The sequence below is a fragment of the Myxocyprinus asiaticus genome, chromosome 31 (genome assembly GCF_019703515.2).
Source record: "Myxocyprinus asiaticus isolate MX2 ecotype Aquarium Trade chromosome 31, UBuf_Myxa_2, whole genome shotgun sequence".
Classification (NCBI taxonomy): Eukaryota; Metazoa; Chordata; class Actinopteri; order Cypriniformes; family Catostomidae; genus Myxocyprinus; species Myxocyprinus asiaticus.
In genome coordinates, this window is record NC_059374.1 from 31,522,692 (window position 1) to 31,542,924 (window position 20,233).

General features: G+C 39.0%; 1 protein-coding gene across 9 annotated transcripts in view; it reads right to left on the reverse strand.

Moving 5' to 3' along the window:
- LOC127421751 (RNA-binding protein Musashi homolog 2) overlaps nucleotides 1–20,233 on the reverse strand; it is a 418,524-nt gene that overhangs the window by 301,306 nt on the left and 96,985 nt on the right. For all 9 annotated transcript variants that reach the window (XM_051664845.1, XM_051664841.1, XM_051664843.1 and 6 more), the window contains exon 6: nucleotides 11,331–11,423. In XM_051664845.1, the coding sequence (XP_051520805.1) occupies nucleotides 11,331–11,423 (93 nt within the window). The remainder of the gene's footprint in view (nucleotides 1–11,330; nucleotides 11,424–20,233) is intronic.

The window sequence follows — 20,233 nt, forward strand, 5'->3', positions numbered from 1 at the left end:
GGAGGAAAAGAGGAGAATCAAAATGGAAATCATTGCCAAGATGCAGTTTAACTTCCAATTCTCATGTGGGTGATTTAAAATCATCCTCTCTTGACATTTGGAAACACAGCCAATACTTAGAGCAAACAAAGGTCAGGAAGAGTGTTAAATCATTTCTCTCATTTTTTTAATTTTAAACAGACTGCTGAGCTAGCTCTCGCAGCCTGTGTTTAAGAGTCTATAACTCCAGCGAGTTGCTGGGTTTAAAGCTTCAGAGCCGCCCAACAACAGAGGGGAAGTCTTCTGGGTACCCTGTGTTTTATTTTTCCTTTGGCGAGACTGTTTTAAAGAACATTTACACACTAACTTTTAGAAGGCAGCTTTTGCTAGGTCCCTGGCGTACTTTACTACGAAAGAAGAAATATTAAGCTTTTATTAAGTCCAAATGCTTACCAAGGGATTCATACACAATTATGATGGAAAATCCCTATGGCACAGGTCACCCAATAATGAAAATTCTGTCATCATTTGCATATCCTCATGTTGTTCCAAACCCACATGACTTTGTTCTGTGAAACACACAAGGAGATGCAATGCAGGTTGCTAGTCTCAGTCACCATTCACTTTCACTGCATCTTTTTTCCATACATTGCTAACATCTCTTTTAGTGTATTACACGGAAGACAGAAAGTAATGTGGGTGTGGAACAACAAGGGGATGAGTATATGATGACTAACTAAACTATCTCTTTAAATCTTTAGATGAAGCGAGCATACTGACCTTAGCTTGCATCACCTTGGTCAAGGGATGAACTACACTCTTAAAATGGAATGCGTAGATAATAAATTAATTGTAGCCTTCATCAGCCAAATGACAAAGACAATGCATCTGTTTGCACTTCTGCAGTTAATTACGAATGTAAATTCTAAGGCTTTAGTAATTAATCTTACAGTTAATACAAAATATTTTTGTTTAAACATTGGCCCCTAACACTTACTTAGATTACTAATTTTAAATCTTGACTTGTACTACACATAAATAACTAATATTGGCATTATATTCATGCTGTTTAGCCAGAGGGGAACTGGCCCCCACAGTGAGCCTGGTTTCCCCCAAAGTTATTTTTTCTCCTTTAAGCAACATCTTATGGAGTTTTGTGTTCCTTACCACAGTCACCTTAAGCTTGCTCACTGGGGGTCTAAACATAAATATAATTATTTTCTATTATTTATTTTAAGGCACAATTAACAGTCATGTTTTTTAACCACACTGTTATGACATTACTATATTACAGCTTCTTCTGTTGAAGCATAATTTTCTGTAAAGTTGCTATGAAATTATGTGTGTTGTGAAAAGCGCTATACAAATAAAAATGACTTGACAGTGTGTTTTACAAAACAAAACAAAACAAAACAAAACAGAAAAAAGACAGACGAAAAACAAAACAAAACTTGGTCAGAATAAGCATGCAATGTGGACCAGACCTTTTGCACTATAGTCGATAGTCGGACAATGCAAGACTACCTGGTTTTGTCTGGTAGCCCTAAGAAAGAGGTGATGAAAATGGTGATGGATAATGATGGAGATGTGCAAGGTGACATTTTGATAAAATGATGAATTCTGGGTCTGATTCAGGCATGCGTTTTTCTGACCTGTGTCCAGCCAAGAAAAACAATGAGAAAAAAAAAAAAAACGAAAGAAGGACAGAGATCAATCTCAAGGCGCGTGAGAGCACACACAGGCGGAAAGAAACCAGGTCTGGGAAGGCGACCTCAGTCTAGCCCAAAATCAATTGTGTTTTCAATCTTCGCAAGAAGATTTGGTTTCACTGGTTAACACAAGCATTGTGAAAGCCATTTTGAGACCTTGTTAAAGACTCGGTCATGAAACAAATACAGGTGTGGGCTTGGAACGCTGAGGAGGGAGACGAGCAGATAGGAAGGTAGCAAGGAGTTTGGAGAGAGAACATCATCTTAAACCGTTCAAAAGCTTCTTTTCCTTTTCATCCCTCACTAGCTCCTCATTTGTTTTCTCCCTTCACTTCAGAGGGCACTGAAAAGCACGGAGCCCATGATTGGTTAATTCAGCTGCCCTTAAGAATTTCTACCTTTTGTTAGCGTCTCCCAACTTATGTGCAGCAACTGATGTGTGGAATACATTTAAGGGCTACGGGCTCTGCAGAAGTCCGCCAGGATTTACTGCTATCCCTCGCAGTGAATAGAGGACACTACCCTGGCCAGTCTTATGGAAGAAGGTAGTCTAAAGGGCCCTTTGATAAGAAATAACACATCTCAGCCCAGACAATGGAGTGCTTCCTAAGACATTAACAGAAAATAAACCATGAAAAACTCACAAAGTTACAGCAACACAATCTAGAAATACCAGCTTAAACGAGGAAGGAATATTTACCAAACAAACCATAACATTTACTATAACCAATGGCACTGTTTTCACACAGTTCGAAGAGGCTTTCGTTAATTTTTATTATTTGCTTATGCAATCACTTTAACCTTTCCATGCAATTCAATTAATCTATATAGCACATTTAACAATGGAGATTGTCTTAAATCAGCTTTAAAAAGTGCAGGGCTGAACAGTAAGGATCATAGTACTTCAGAATTTTACTTGCCCTGCCAACAATTTCCCTGGCACCACCAAACAAACATATTTTACTGTTAAGTTTTCTTAACAAAAGAAAACGACTAGGTTTTACATTTTCAGAAAGGTCTGGAAATTATACAGCTTATATTCAGCCTGATCTCATGAAAATTATGTGACTCTGGCGACATTTTTGCAAAATGATATTATGTGGGTCCTATTGCGCATAACGGCAGTTACGAGGTGAAATGTCCACTGAGTGGCACTAAAAGCTAGTTAAAAGTTGTTGTTTTTTTTTCTCCCAATTTGGAATGCCCAATTCCCAATGTGCTTTTAAGTCCTTGTGGTCGCGTAGTGATTCGCCTCAGTCCATGTGGTGGAGGACGAATCCCAGTTGCCTCCGCATCTGAGACCGTCAACCTGCGCATCTTATCATGTGGCTTGTTGAGCGCGTTGCCATGGAGACAAAGCGTGCATGGAGGCTTCACGCCATCCACCGTGGCAACCACGCTCAACTCACCATACGCCCCACTGAGAACGAACCACATTATAGCGACCACGAGGAGTTTAACCCCATGTGACTCTACCCTCCCTAGCAACCGGGCCAATTTGGTTGCTTAGGAGACCTGGATGGAGTCACTCAGCACGCCCTGGGATTTGAACTAGCGAGCTAGCGAACTCCAGGGGTGGTAGCCAGTGTATTTTACCACTGAGCTACCCAGGCCCCCTAGTTAAATGTTCTTTAAGGTTAATCCTCTATCCAATTTTAAATCAAAACCAACCTCCCTACCCAAAACTTAACCGATAGTGTCATAAAAAGCAAATGTAACACGTGATTTTGTTCTGCTTCGATGACACTTTCGGCTCACACGTCCTCGCTTGATCTACAGCACAATTTTATTGTGTTCGAACAATCATGTAAATGAAGTTGGTTATGTAATGCAAACGTTAAAATGTACCGCCTAAATTGGTAATTTGCCATTTTACTTGTAATTTGTGTGAAAGGGAATAAAAGTCATTGTTGTTGTAGCACCTCTAGTGTTCATTTCTCCAAGAAACTGACGCAATACGTAAATCAAGGCACAAAAAATAATTTTGCAAAAATGAAAAGTATAGGAACATGATCATGTTGCTTAAATTATAACTCTATGACTGCAATGAACTTATTAACACATTTTTTATGAAAACAATGGCATATGAAATAAAACATGTTTATATAATGCAAAATAATTGGGTTACAATCTTCAATCCATTGTAACTTATGCTTCGAAAACTATCACAAGTCACTTACATTTTCATCAGTTGAAATGAGCAGAATTTGCAACAACAAAATTTAATACATAACAGAATTCCCAAATGTAATTTTATTTGAAAAAAAAAATTAATTTGCAATTTGTCATAAAAACACATGTATAGGCCATCGGGTCCCCCTTATCATTGAGCCCTGAAAGTGTCAGGCTTAAAACCTCCCAGGATCAAGCTCAAGGTCTCAGCCACAAGAAAAAACATGCCGGGTGTAAAGCAACAAAACCGTGGGAGGAAAATAATGCGTCTTTAAGACAACTTTGGATGGCTTCCTTTGCTCTCACTGGTGAACTGCTGTCATGTTTCCAGAGCCATACACTGTACACGAGGCAAACGCATCTGAAATAAACTCTTCACACTGAATCCACAAACACCTCTCGTTAAACAAGCTTATCAAATCAGACTTTAAGGGCTCAGTGATGCGGTGAGGCTTGCAAATAGAGCAGTGCTCTGTTTTTATTACCTGAGCCTGAGGTAAATCGAATGCCGTTATTAAATGTTAGCGGTTCACCAGGTATGCTAAATTAACTAACAGTGAGCGCTCGGGGTGCAGTCATTACAGATGGCCTACTCTCTCACTGTCCTCTCTGAATACTAAAGCCATGAAAACTGTGACATTTCATTATGACAACATGACAATACATGGTCTGTCAACAGACTAGTGCATTATGATTTAGTTTGGCTAGTATTTAACATGGGCTGGTCACTGAGTAATGTCGCAAAAACGACAACTTGTTCAATGGCAAAAACAGAAGTAAAGGCAACCTGTGGAGAAAATAAATTATTTTCAAATAGTAAGTCTATTAATTACATGGCTTTAGGGTTTACTTTTTTAGTTTAGTTTTGGTTGTGTTGACTATTCTATCTGTTAAATAAACAGCTCTGTTGTAAAAAAAAAAAAAAATGCTCTGCTGTTAATCTTTTTTTTTTATTAATATTTTAATAAATGTACCAATATAGAAGGTTCCCTATATAATTTACAGCATAAGCTGAGAAAGAATATCTTTCATATGTAAGCAAAATTAACATTATAACTGAAATATACCCATGTGAATCAGAATCGAATAAAATCAAGAGCTTTCGAATCGTTTTTTGAAGTAAATTGGGAAATCTGTATCGATGCCTAGCCCTAATTACATATTTCATTATAGACGTTACATGCATTGCGAATGCCATTTCCTATCTTAAAATACCTAAAACATGATATAATTTCACCAATCATAAAATACCATCCTTTCTGTCACACAATAATAATTCTTCATCCCAATGAGTAACATGTCTTTCACATTTCGCTCATCTCTGCACTACAAAGAGTGTCTGGGTTGGAGGAGGTTAAAGTTTTGCCCCAGAGACAGCAAAGGCTGGCTCACACCCAGGCTGATATGGGAACCAGAGCAGAGGAGGAATAAAGGCCTGATTGTGGTAAAACACTGGCTTGGAAACAACTCTCAGGCCTAATGAAACTAAAGCCTGGCCACAGCAGCACAGCAAACACCAGAGCGAGAGAGGTAGGTAGAAAGAGAGCAAGAGGTGGTGATGAAGTAAACAGGAGTTGTTTCAATTTAGCAGAATAAGTGTACTTTGTATGGAGGCCTACTACAAGCCGATTACAATAAACCCATGACTAAGCATTAGCCATCCTATTTAATTAGGGTGCATAAAGGTTTACACAGAGAACAAGGCTCACTTGGGGGGGCTTTCACATTATCATCTCAACAAACCTAGAAAAATTCAGGGCAAGCTTTTTAATCATAACATGCCATGCTCCTTCAACTCTGTTGTCTTATCAGATGTACAATTATGACTCCACACCTTTGTAACAGCGATTGTCCATTATTTGTCTGAGCCTGATCTAATGAAAAAAAAAAAAAATGTGACTATGGCGACATTTTTTTTTTTTCATTAACAATTATTATTGATTCCATTCACAAATTAAATAAACATAACAGAAAATACGGAATCAAATTATATACATTAACCTTCCAAATCATAGATAAATGCAATGAAGCCCACCTGCCCACATCGCTCGAAAACCTTTTTATTAACAATTTAAATAAAATTAACTCACTAACTAAATCACACAAATTTGCTAGGAATAAAATGCCCAAATACTTAATGCCCTGTTTTGGACACTGGAAGGCGCCTGTCTGAAAAGCCATTACTGGGCGGTAAGTTGTCAGAGCCAAAGCTTCGGATTTAGACCAACTGACTCTGTATCCTGAGAACTTAGAAAAGGAATTAATAATTCTGTGGAGGCAAGGTAAAGATCTAGTAGGGTCGGAGACGAATAATAAAATATCATCTGCGTAAAGCAAAAGCTTATGCTCCATACCTCCAGCCACCACCCCTGGAAAATCATCCTCCTTTCTTATTGCGGCTGCTAATGGTTCCAGGGCATGACAGAACAATAATGGGGAATGAGGGCAACCCTGCCAGGTGCCCCTATCCAGAGTAAAATAATCTGAAATTAATCCATTTGTTTGTACTGCCGCAACCGGGTTTCCATAAAGTAACTTAATCCATCCAATAAAAGTATTCCCGAACCTGTATATTTCCAAAATCTTAAAAAGATAATCCCATTCTACCATATCAAACTCCTTTTGGTGTCAAGTGAGATGGCAGCGACCAGAGTCTGATCATTCGCAACTGACCACATGATACTGATGAACACCTAATGTTATCAGAAGAGCTGCAGCCCCGAATAAACCCCACCTGATCTATATGTATAAGAGATGTCATAACTTTACTTAATCGGTTAGCCAAAATTTTTAACAATATTTTAACATCTAGCTGGATCAGGGAAATAGGACGGTAACTCATCAGACTGATCCGGGCTTGAGTCAGGGTTGGCAGAAGCTTTACATTGTTTAATGATTCTGTATAAACTTCTAACAAAAGTGGAGCCATTGTAGCATAAGATCTAAAAAATTCAGTGGCAAAGCTGTCTGGCCCCAGAGCCTTGCCTGTCGCTTGCTGGGGACATGTGAATGTTTTACAGCCATCCTTAGCATCTATTCTCAATTTGGCCAGGAACATCAGTGCAAAAGTGACCTTCCATTGATGTAAGAGTTTCTTGCATTCCTTGAATCGATCACGTTTCTCTCGTCGAATTCGCAAAGTCTGGGAACAAGAAAATGCTGTGGTTCTTCCAAGAAAGCCTTCCTTTACTCCTCGCCTCGCATAACACGAGATCTTTTTCGGATGATCTCAGAAATTTGGCCAGAATTGATCGGGGCCTTTCTCCCTCAGCAGATTGCCGAGCCGGAACCCTGTGAGCTCGCTCGATTTCAAGCTTATGGCCTGTTATGTCAAGCAGACTCGGAAAGAGCCCGTCCAGGAATTTCACCCACTTCGGCCTCAGGAATTCCAACAATACGATGTTATTCCGCCAGCTATGGTTCTCCATGTCCTCCAATTTCTCCCAGACACGCTCCAAATCCACCTTGGTCACTAGCGGACTAGCAGATAATTCCCTCTCTGATGACTCCAGATAATCGATCCGTTTCTTGACATCCCCCACTCTTGTAACCACCTCAATGAATTTAGTCTCCATGGCAGTGATCGATCGATGTATTAAAGCAAGATCCTCCAAGTCAGCAACGACCTTCAACAGCATTGCAGACATGTTCAACATTTCTTGCCGAATTTCCCTAATTTCTCTGACCAAATCAACTCCCGGGCTCGAGGCTTCCACGGGGGTGTAACCTTAAGCATTTAAGTGTCTTTTTTAATATCTCCAGAGCCTGAGGATTTTTAATTCTTTGACATATTGTCCTCCTAAAACAGTTATGGAACAGAGTGTATCGAATCTCACCAGTTTATGACATTAATAGTGTTAAAACTAGCAAAGTGCGCAGAGTTCGCTGTTCACATGACCGAACCTCGCATGGCGTCATGGGACTACAGTGGCGACATTTAACATTTTTGCTAAATAATATTACATGGCACAGTTTCAAGGTTAAATGTCCACTATGTGGCGCTAAAAGTGAGTACAATTTTCTCCCAAACAGACAAGGATTTTAAGGTTAATGCTCTAATCAAAATTAAAAAAACCAACCTCCCTACCCTAAACCTAACCAATAGTCAAGTCAAGTCACTTTTATTTGTATAGCGCCTTTCACAGCACACATCGTTTCACAGCAGCTTTACAGAAAATCATGCATTAACAGAAAATGAAACCGTAATATCTATAAAGACTTAGAGTCATCATTGTATAGTTTGATTAAACATGACTGTAAACTGTGTATAAAAATAAGTAATTAAATAATAATTGTATTTAGAAACCACTGAGCAAGCCGAAGGCGACTGTGGCAAGGAACACAAAACTCCATAAGATAGTGTCATAAAAAGCTAATTTGATATTAAAAACGCAATCACTGAAGCAACCATGTAATTTTCTGGTGCTGCTATGATACTTTTGACTAATATGTCGACTCAGGTGCTCTTCAGGATTCGTACTCTGGTCCTTTTCATCAGTTGAGCTACTGCACAATTTGATTACATACGAAATAATTCGTAAATGTAGTTGGTTATGTAATGCAAACATTAAAATGTATCACCTTACAAGTCATGCACTATAGTAAGTGTTTTAATGTCATAAGAGAGCATTGTGTGAGGAACAGGGCGAAAAGTGTTTATGAAGTGTTAATCAGGCATATTACTTGTGATTTGTGTAAAAGGAAATAAAAATAGTTGTTTTAGTGCTTCTAGTGTTCATCTCACCAGAATACATACATACAACAAGTCACGTAAAAAGCATTTTGCAAAAATATACTGTAGGTATATTAACTTGCTTCTATGAGATCAGGTATTCTTTTCAGTCATTTTTGATGGCTGGGTAAGTATCTTATAGCAATGGCACTCACAAAGAGCAATAGCACAAGCCGAGTACAACAAGAAAAAATTATATTCAATATAAAATTTCAATTATTTTTTTCAATGATATTTTCCAAGATTTCATTAATTTCCATGACGTATCCAGGCCTCAATATGCCAATTTTAAAATTCCTTGATGTTTCCAAATATGGGAACCCTGTGAAATAATTTGGTGTAAACAACCAAATTCTTTCTAGCAAGTCAGTCCACTGTCGGCCATCTTTGGAACGCTTTCAGGAGGCTATTTTCAGCCATGCCAGTGCAGCTCCTATCTACTTGAAAGGAGAAAGACCATAATCTCAAAAATGGTTAAGATTACGATCAAAGAACGTTTCAAATCAGCAATAAAATGTGATAATATTGGAATCATAATTTGTGCTACTTTACCGCATATTACGCTTAAACACGCAATTTTCCCGGCTTATATGGCTAATGCGCATGTGCGTTAGCGAGTTGATTGACAGGCGATGTCTGTATCTAAAAGGTGATTGGCTCTTTTACCTATAAGGCGGGACTTCCTTTCTACATCCGTTGACCGTTGGGTGCTAGAGCTTCTTGGTTGGGCATTCCAATTTCTCCCATTCATTTAAATAGAAGTGGCCCATCTCTGCTAAATAGTCTCTGAAACAACTAAAATTATTTAGTCATGCCTTCCTCTGAAATAACAAAGCTAACACAGCACATTAGCACAAAATGACTGTATGTTAATGAAAAGTGGATCTAACTCAAACAGCCTTTGTGGAGAGGCTTTTAAAATCTTAATTCTGCAGTGTTGTGCAATAAATGCCCCTTAGTGCTGCTTAAAGTGTTTGTGTGCGCACAAGTGTTTAAGGCCTCCCTCCCCGAGTGTAAGCTGTCATGGCACAGAAAAAGTGCTCAAGAAGAACACAGCTTCTAAGGAGACAGATCCTGTGACCTCGCTGCCCCATGCCACCTGCTCTCCTCCCAGGAACCTCATACTCTCTCTACCCACAGCTCGTCAGGAGACACTGTTAATTGGTCTACACACACGCCCCCCACACACACACATATACACAAACCTCTGCTATCAGCTCAGCTGACACTAGTGTGGCGATACCTCCAGGTGGGTGGACTTGCAAACTCATCAAGACCTGATGCAAATGAGCATCTAACCTTCTAACAACTCACTTTGAATGCTTGTATCGCCTTTGCTCACTGTACAAAATAACTATGCATCCATGGTCAATTTGTAATTTTCCTGTCTTTGGAGACAAAGACTTCATTAAATTATGTCTTCACCAGCTTACAAACAATGAGACACTGGGCACGAGGTCTTTGGCACCCCAGCAAGCATTATTGGATCACTCTACCTGTTCAAAATAACGATCTACGGCTTTACTTAAAGACAGCAGCCAAGTATGGCGCAATAAACTGGGCTGTGGTAAGACTAATATAGTCTTTTGACCTAAGAAGCTACAAATCTTCTGCTGTTCTTTTAATCACAATGATTTAGCGGTTGTCTACTGGCAGCGCTGGCGCTGGTGAAAGCAGCCCGAGGGCAAGGCGTATGGCACGGGGCAAGTAAAACATCTGCATAATTGAGCTCTTCAATCAAGTCAAGTGTGTGTTAGGTTTACTCAGACACAGCTGATTACAAACAAATGGATCTAGGTATTTATACAGGGCTTGAAATAGAGAGAGACTGTGAACTTACTGAAAGTCATATCATAAAGCAAAAGGAAAAGTTCACCTGGGCCAAACAAAGAGGCATCAAAGGGTCGCCTTATAATTTGGGACATGCGTACTGTTGATATGAGGCTCCAGAAAAAACCCTTACATCTTTTACCAAGAAAATCAGGTCCAAACATCTGAGCCTTTACAGAGTCTGTACATAGAAGAGTTAAAGATGAAGTTTGTCATTTCGTATATTAAAATACTTTCTACTATCCTAGCTTAATATGCAGAGACATCTATATGAAATGCAAACATTGTGGCGCTATCACTATATTGCTCTGTTTGTTTGAGGACAGCAACCAGCCCGACTCCGCAAAATTGGCTCAACCAATGCCATTGGACTCTCTGTTTGACCAACCAATGGAAGATATGGGGAGTGTTCAGGGAAACCTCTTAGAGAACAATAATAACTTAATGGCTGGCTTAGTGCACCATGTTTTTCTGACTGATCAGACTTAGTTTTCCCATCACAGACAACTGAATTCCCCAAAAATCCCATAGACTTATATTGACGTAATTTTCAAATGAGCCAAGACCCTGTCATCAAATATTCGTGATTTCAAACGTGATTTTTTTTATTTTTAGACAAGGCTTTGTCAAGCCAACATCAAAGTTTGTCTTGGCAAATTTTACCTATCTAGTTATTTTTCGCAGAAAAAAAATTTACACAGCATTTTCAAGCAAGATGTCTCGGCTTCTTCTGACAGTGGAAACAGACCAGGGGAACACTGGACTGGTCTTTCATCTGCAAACCACCACACCTCAAACAGCTTGTTTGTCTTCACATTAAAGAGCTCATTGAGGAACGTTGTTTCTCATCACACGCAAACTTAACTCCATTAAATTAGCCAAAAACTTGAAAAAAAATTAGATCTTACCTTGCCAAACTGTTCAAAATACTGCTTCACATCTTCAACAACTGTGTTAGCTGATAATCCGCCTACAAATATTTTCTTTGTTCTTGTGACCATCTGGAAGAGAAGAGAAGACAAGAGATTAAGCCCATGTGAAAGCATTTCAGAGTGAACTTCAAACACACAGAAGACAAAGACAGCACTAGGACGCTTAGAACTGGAAAAGAGGGAATTGGGAGATGACCGGTTGTGGGTTTTTTGGTCCCATAAGGAGACTCAAGTACAGGCACTGTGTGATTTGTTAAGTGTGTGTGAGTGTGCTTGGGGACTGGGTAACACCTAGCTTGCTATGCCCAATGCTGCTTTCACTATCTGTTCTTTCTCTCTCAACATTGGCACTTGGCACTTTATGTTTCACACTAACAAAAAAACCTGAGCTGAAAACTGTGTTTTTCTTGTGTTGAATGACCCAACTCGCAATGCCCTGGTCCATTTAAGAAAATTGGAGCAGGAAGGTTTCAGTAGGAGAGAGGAGAGTTCCAATGTCCCTGTAAGGCAAGTCAATCCACTTGGCGGCCATATTGGGTAGATAGTTTCATTCAAGCAAGTACAGCTCCAGTCTAAGAGTTGGATAAAGAAAGCATATTTCAAATCAAGAAAACTATCCGACAACAATTGTGCTTCTTTAGCTCAAATTACACAAGAAACATATTTTAAGACTGGTCTAACTAACACACATTCTAGAGCAAACAAACAGGTGATTGGCTCTTTTAACTCTAATGCAGGTTTTCCATTCCTACAACCTCCATATTGAACGTTGTGATGCCTCCATCTAAAATGCAATTAGCTTTTTAATTTATAAGGCGGGACTACAGCTTTCGTATTTGGTGGTATGATTCCTTCCATTTTCACATAAACAAGAGGTCCATCTCCTCCACTTATAATGTCTATGACAGTTCTCAAGCTCATAGTGAGTTGGTTGGATAGACCTTCAAAGACACTCTAATTGATTAACAAACAAAAAGTGTTGGAAACTTCAAAGTCTCTAAGGTGCTACAATGAGACAGGCAAGATCTCATCCAGCAAAAACAGACAGTGGTAGAGGTCACATTCATGCAACTAGACCCATTCTTCAAAACACAATTTACTCTCCCTGCTGTAGAGACGTATAGAGCAGCAAGACCTGATTTCTCTTCATGCAACGTTAATTGTGCTGAGAGCTGGTGTATTGAGATCAAATAGCCCACCTATCGTATAGGGCAATGATAACGGCTAACAAGAGAGCTCCTCAGGCAATGTTAAGGCCTTTCAAAGTAAAAAAGAAGAAACTTGTCAAACCCTGCTTCTATTAGACCCATTTGGATTTCTGTCGAAAGTGTGCAACAATGCTCCTGGCACACTGAGGTGTGGTGCTCATTCAGAAAACAAGGTTTGAATTCAACCCATGTCATATTTCCTCTGCTGGAAAACATGGTTTTACATGGTTTATACTGGTCTAGATGGTTGATCAGCTGGACTACCATCTGGAGGACCTGGTAGACAATGAGCATATTTACATGCATGGTCTTACACTGAATATGTTTAATAAGTAAGGTCATGTAAATGACTTAAATGGTTTTCCTGTTAGTTGTGCATACTTGTTTAGATTTTGACGTCAAAAGCACTGAATAATCTTTAAAATCTCACGTAAACGGCTTGCGTTGTCGGATTTTTTGAATAAGCTGATTTTTTATATTCATTAGTGTACTGGTGTACATGTAAACGCACTCAATATTGGTCAAGCTGGTTAGAATGGGAAGAAAATACTGGACCAGTAACAAAAGCTGTTTGATCAACTTTTAAGCCAATACGCCCTGTTTTTTCCAAAAGGTCTGAATCCATTCCAAGAAAGGTCTTCTCATAATTTCCTTTCCTCACTATTGTGTCTATAAAAATGGCAAAAAAGCCCAAAAATGTGTGCTTATTGACAATGATAGAACATAAGCTTTATTTCAGAACTGTAGCAAACCAGGGGAGATGTGTGAATATCAGTCTTTGAGGATTATTTCTTGCCTTAGGTCATACCTGCCAACACTCCCGATTTTACAGGGTTTGTCACGTTTTTCCACCTCTACTCTCGCTGTACGACCGATTTATAATTTCTCCTGATAAACTCCACACTTTGCTCATGAGAATGTATTAGACCTGTAGGGTTGCCACACTTCCCGTAAAATACGGGATAGTTCCGTATTTAAATATGAAATGATGTGTCCCGTATCGAATCAGTACTGGACGCGATTTGTCCCGTAAGCTGGTCAGATGACGTCACGGTGAAATTGTTCCAGATCGTTAATTTAACTGATATAAGTTAGAAAATTTCCATACGGTGGGTAAGGGGTCGTCTGAAAAGTCCACAAATAAAACTAAAACTATTTATTTAAAAAAATAAAAAACAGAAGGTTCAGTTTAAATGTTCAATAAGATGTACAAAATTACACAGATCCAACAATGTATAAATACTATCACTGAGTCATAAAAACAAGAAGTACAGGTAAAGGAAAAAAATAATTAAAATAAGTAAATAAAAAGAAATGTAAAAATACATATAAACCAACACAGATGTATACATAAGATAAATAATCGAAGAAATAAAAATAGTTTTTTTTTTTTTTGTTTTTGTTTTTTATAAGTTATGGGTCAGGAAAGTTCTCAGCATATAAGAAAGGATATACACTTTTTATTTTTAATAACTCAAAAATAATTTATTGCTAAAACCGTGAAGGATGTGGTAAGGGACCATCTGAATAAATTTCTTGGTATTATTCATCTTCAGTGTAGTATTACTGACCGGTACTGCCGCTCCCTATTACATAGTCTGCATAGTGCACCTCCTCCTTACGGGGGCACCATCTTACCCTAGGGGGCCACCAGAAACTCCAACGGCTGCCGTTCCTCGCACATAAGAACCACATACATGCAGGGTTAGGGTCTAGCAACTAGGGATGCACCGATCCGATACCTGGATCGGTATTGGCTCTGATACTGACGTTTTTAGATGGATAGGGTATCGGTCCGACAAGCTCCAACACTGACATAAAAGAACCACAAAAGCACTATTAAAGTAGTTCATATGACTCGTGCATTTTATTCAAAGCCACTTGAAGACATCCTATTGCTTTGTGAATCGCAAAAGGTTGCGTTTAATAAGTAAACATATAGTATGCATACGCATCGCATTAGTGAATGGCACTGCTCTGTTGACACACATACATAGCACGCGCAGGCTGGTGGCATCAATGTTCGCGGCTATTTTCAACCCTCTGAGCTTGCAGCTGTTTTCATATGTGAAGTATGTGTTCATACTTACGAACATCTCAGATGTAAATGCTCAATAGCTCGGTTCACTTATAATATGAATTTACGATGGCACCAGAGGAGCATTTTACCAGAATTTGAACAAGCAAAGCAGCCTACATACAGACACTTACAGGACTTCCTGGAGTATTTCGATCTTCAAAATAAAAGCCCTAGGGTTTTCAAGTTAAAGGTGCATGACTGAAATATATTACTGTTGTATTTAAAATTCTAAACGTCAATAATAATAATAATAAAAATGTGTTATTATTTGTTTACAAATGATAACAATATTTAAGTTTAATGGGTTCCAAAAAATAACTGTGTGAATGAAAAGACTGATATCTTATAACTAAATTGAAATAAATTCTATGTACAAGTTATAGATACTATAATAAAGTCCAGATACAAGATGAAAAAAAATGTGTCTTCTTTTCTACTGATGACTTATACTGGGATTACTGTTAATTTTGCTGCTACATTATCCAGTAGACTAGTTAACAAGGATTTTTTTCTTAATAGGCTATACATTTATATTGAAATAATGTTTAGTTAGAGGTTTGTGTTTCTTTACATATAAAAGAATACCCCCAATTAGTTCCACACAATAATGTAAAGATATTCTAAACTGATTATGCAAAAAAAAACAACAACACTGGTATCTGATCAGGATCGGTATCGGCCAATACTGAGATTTCAGGAATCGTAATCAGGTCGTAAGAGAAAAAGTGGTATCGGTGCATCCCTCCTAGCAACATCTATGTAGCAATCCCCAGTATTTCTCTAACCACAGATGACGGTGAAAAAAATTAAGCAACCCTGAGCATTTATTTGGACTTCATTCACATCCATCATACACAATCTTGGCAACCAACACACTCAGGCCCTCATCTCAGTTGGCTGTTTCCCAAACCCTCTCTAAAGCACTTTTGCTCTCAACTGCACCCCACCATGGTTAATCGGTCTGTCTTTTCCCCTGTCGTTTTGTGGAGGCCTGGGCCGCCCGACATGTCAGTGGAGAGTTACGTTTTTAGTGGCATCTTTATGTCATCTGACAGCACCAGCTCCTGCTTGATGGGATTCCTCAGGCCCTGGAACAATGCAATTACTCTGTCCATTTCTCTCCATGGTGACAAGAGACAACAGCAGGCCTTTGCTCTTTCCTCGCCCTCTCTCTCGGGATTCGACAGCAGATATGCCTTACAAACACATCGTACTGCTGACACTGCTAGCTCGGCTAACCCATTAGCAATCAGAGTTCTGGTTTGGATGCAAAATTGACCAAGACGACAGAAAGCATGTCCATTTGATAGTTAATTTTTTTGTATGTATATGTATATATACAGTTGTGCTCAAAAGTTCGCATACCCTTGGAGAATTGGTAATATATCTAAACATTTTAAAGAAAACATGAGTGAGCAGGCAAAACACATTTCATTTATTTCTTATGGGATTCATATTCAACTGTAGGTTATAACAGAATGGCACAATCATAAAACAAAACATAACAACAAAGAAAAAAATGAAATGACTCCTGTTCAAAAGTCTGCATACCCTTAGTTCTTAATACTGTGTATTGCCCCCTTTAGCATCAATGACAGCATGCAGTCTTTTGTAATAGTTGTCTATGAGGCCCCAAATTCTTGCAGCTGCCTATTCGTCTTAGCAAAATGCCTCCAGGTCATGCAAAGGCTTTGGTCGTCTTGCATGAACCGCACGTTTGAGATCTCCCCAGAGTGGCTCGATGATATTAAGGTCAGGAGACTGTGATGGCCACTCCAGAACCTTCACCTTTTTCTGCTGTAACCACTGGAAGGTCAACTTGGCCTTGTGCTTAGGGCCATTGTTGTGCTGCGTCCCATGCGCAGCTTTTGTGCAGAAGAATGCAAATTGTCTGCCAGTATTTTCTGATAACATGATGCATTCATCTTGCCATCAATTTTCACAAGATTCCCCGTGCCTTTAGAGCACACACACCCCCAAAACATCAGTGAGCCACCACCATGCTTCACAGTGGGGATGGTATTCTTTTCACTATAGGCCTTGTTGACCCCTCTTCAAACATAACGCTTATGGTTGTGACCATAAAGCTCTATTTTGGTCTCGTCACTCCAAATTACAGTGTGCCAGAAGCTGTGTGGCGTGTCAAGGTGTTGTTGGGCATATTGTAACCAGGCTTTTTTGTGGCATTGGCGCAGTAAAGGCTTCTTTCTGGCAACTCGACCATGCAGCTCATTTTTGTTCAAGTATCATCGTATTGTGCTCCTTGAAACAACCACACCGTCTTTCTCCAGAGCAGACTGGATTTCTCCTGAGGTTACCTGTGGATTTTTCTTTGTATCCCGAACAATTCTTCTGGCAGTCGTGGCTGAAATCTTTCTTGGTCTAACTGACCTTGGTTTGGTATTAAGAGATCCCTGAATTTTCCACTTCTTAATAAGTGATTGAACAGTACTGACTGGCATTTTCAAGGCTTTGGATATCTTTTTATATCCTTTTCCATCTTTATAAAGTTCCATTACCTTGTTACGCAGGTCTTTTGACAGTTCTTTTCTGCTCCCCATGGCTCAGTATCTAGCCTGCTCAGTGCATCCACGTGAGAGCTAACAAACTATTTATACACAGACACTAATTGCAATTTTAAAAGACACAAAAGTGGGAAATTAACCTTTAATTGCCATTTAAACCTGTGTGTGTCACCTTGTGTGTCTGTAACAAGGCTAAACATTCAAGGGTATGTAAACTTTTGATCAGGGCCATTTGGGTGATTTCTGTTGTCATGATTTAAAAAGGAGCCAAACAACTATGTGATAATAAATGGCTTCATATGATCACTATCCTTAAATAAAAGTTTTTTTTTTTTGTTGTTTTTTTTTTGCATGATCAGTTATATTTTCAAAATCAATGCCAAAATTTCACAATTTCTGCCAGGGTATGCAAACTTTTGAGCACAACTGTATATATATCAATGAAAAAATGGGAGGTTTTGACATTGTATTGACCCCAAAGAAATAGTCATTATAAAACAGACAACAGGCTACCAAAAATGTGAAATCTGATTAGTCTTCACTAAGATTCAAAAAGCAGATAGCCAGCCAGACTACCCTTTATTAGAGGTTTTGCCCTTTCAGAGCCTCTCTGGTCTGTCCTTGTTTCTCGTTCCCTCTGTTACCAAGCCAGATATCCAAATCCAAATACGATTGATTTGTGTGAGAAACAGACTGAAATTATTCACAGAACTTCTTGCTTGACAGCCCTGATCACCATTCACTTTCATTGTATGGAAAAGAGCAGCTTAGGTATTCTGATATAAATAACTTATTTTGGATTCAACACAAGAAAGAAAGTCATATGGGTTCGGAACAACATGAGGTGGAGTAAATGACAGAATTTCTATTCCTTTAAGACATTTGCAACAATAAATCTTGAGTCATGATAGAGAGGTACCAAGCTAACATCAACGGGCTGTGACTGAGAGGTGTCAGGTACGAATCGTGTCTGTACGTCCTGAATCTGCATGCTCCAGCTAAAGGAACCGTGCAGTTACAGCTGAGGGATTCACAGCTTCAACTCTCACAACTCCATCCACAGCCTTTCATTGCCAGAGCAAACTTTGTTAGACATTATGAGGGGGGCCTTTAACATAGTTGAGATGGAGTAAGGAGCTACAGACAAATTAGAATCTTGAAGAAAAAAATATAACGAGGTGTGATCTGCTGACAAAAACAGCTTAAACCAGACTAAGCTTGTTTGAAAGTCTATGCCAAACCAGTATACCAGACGAGCTAAGACCAGCAAACCAGCTTAAGTTGGATTAAGTTTTTGTTTCGTTTTTTCAGCAGGGTGAGTATATTCAAAGGAAAAGATAAAAAAAACATGGACCTTGCAGAGGGACAGAGAGCATCTACTGAAGTGATGACATATCGGAGGAACTTTTGCTATCGTAAGACCTTTAAAATTCAGCCGTGAAAATCTATGAATATGAAAGAGCATGTCTCGCAGGAGAGGCGAAAGATATAAAAATGGCACGGTGCTAGGTGTGATAGAGTATAAGCGGTATGTTTAGAGATACTGCACGTATAAATTTATGCAGAGCAGTGGAGTTTGTTGCTCTTAGTCGGCGGATGCTGCTGCTGATGTTGCTGTTTCAGGCCTGTCATTTTCCAGCAGCATTGCTTGATGCGACTCGGCATGCCTAGAGAACATTACTTGCCTTCCTCTAGCGTGGGGGAATGTCAGATGCCAGAATGTTTCTAGGAGATGCAAGTCTTGCTGCAGGTTTCTACCAGTCCTGAGACATGTGCAGACAATCAGAGGTGATGCCTACATGAGATTCTGCTAAATATTGTGCATGTTGATGTTATAATGCATAATAGCACTCGTGCATTGAACTCATCGTAAAAAAGTGGGTAGGTGAATCTCATGCAAACTGTCAAGAAATGTATTATATTCAGTTGAAGTCACAAGTTTACATACATTTAGGCTGAAGTCATTAAAACTCATTTTTTAACCACTTCACAGATTTCATATTAGCAAACTATAGTTTTGGCAAGTCGTTTAGGACATCTACTTTGTGCATGACACAAGTCATTTTTCCAACAATTATTTATAGACAGATTTTTTCACTTTTAATTGACTATATCACCATTCCAATGGGTCATTGGAATATACACTAAGTTAACTGTGTCTTTAAGCAGCTTGGAAAATTCCAGAAAATGATGTCAAGACTTTAGGCAATTAGCTTCTGATAGGCTAATTGGAGTCAACTGGAAAGGGTGAAGCTTCAAAAGGGTGAAGCTTGCAAGCCAAAGAACACCATCCCAACCGTGAAACATAGGGGTGGCAGCATGAGGTTGTGGGGTGCTTTGCTGCAGGAGGGAGTGGTGCATTTCACAAAATAGATGGCATCATGAGGAAGGAAAATTATGTGGATATATTGAAGCAACATTTAAAGACATCAGCCAGGAAGTTAAACCTTGGTCACAAATCGGTCTTCCAAATGGACAATGACCCCAAGCATACCTCCAAAGTTGTGGCAAAATGGCTTAAGGAAAACAAAGTCAAGGTATTGGAGTGGCCATCACAAAGCCCTGACAATCCGATAGAGAATTTGTGGGCAGAACTGAAAAAGCGTGTGCGAGCAAGGAGGCCTACAAACCTGACTCAGTTACACCAGTTCTGTCTGAAGGAATGGGCCAAAATTTACAGCAACTTATTGTGAAAAACTTGTTGAAGGCTACCCAAAACATTTGACAGAAGTTAAACAATTTAAAGGCAATGCTACCAAATACTAACATAGTGTATGTAAACTTCTGACCCACTGGGAATGTGATGAAAGGAATAAAAGCTTAAATAAATCATTATCTCTACTATTATTCTGACATTTCACATTCTTAAAATAAAGTAGTGATTCTAACACACCTAAGACAAGGAATGTTTTCTACGATTAAATGTCAGGAATTGTGAAAAACTGTGTTTAAATATATTTGGCGAAGGTGTATGTAAGCTTCTGACTTCAAAGGTATTATTAGGGCTGGGAAATTTAATGCATTAGTTTACTGTTTAACGCATTAATGCAGTATCTAAAATTGATA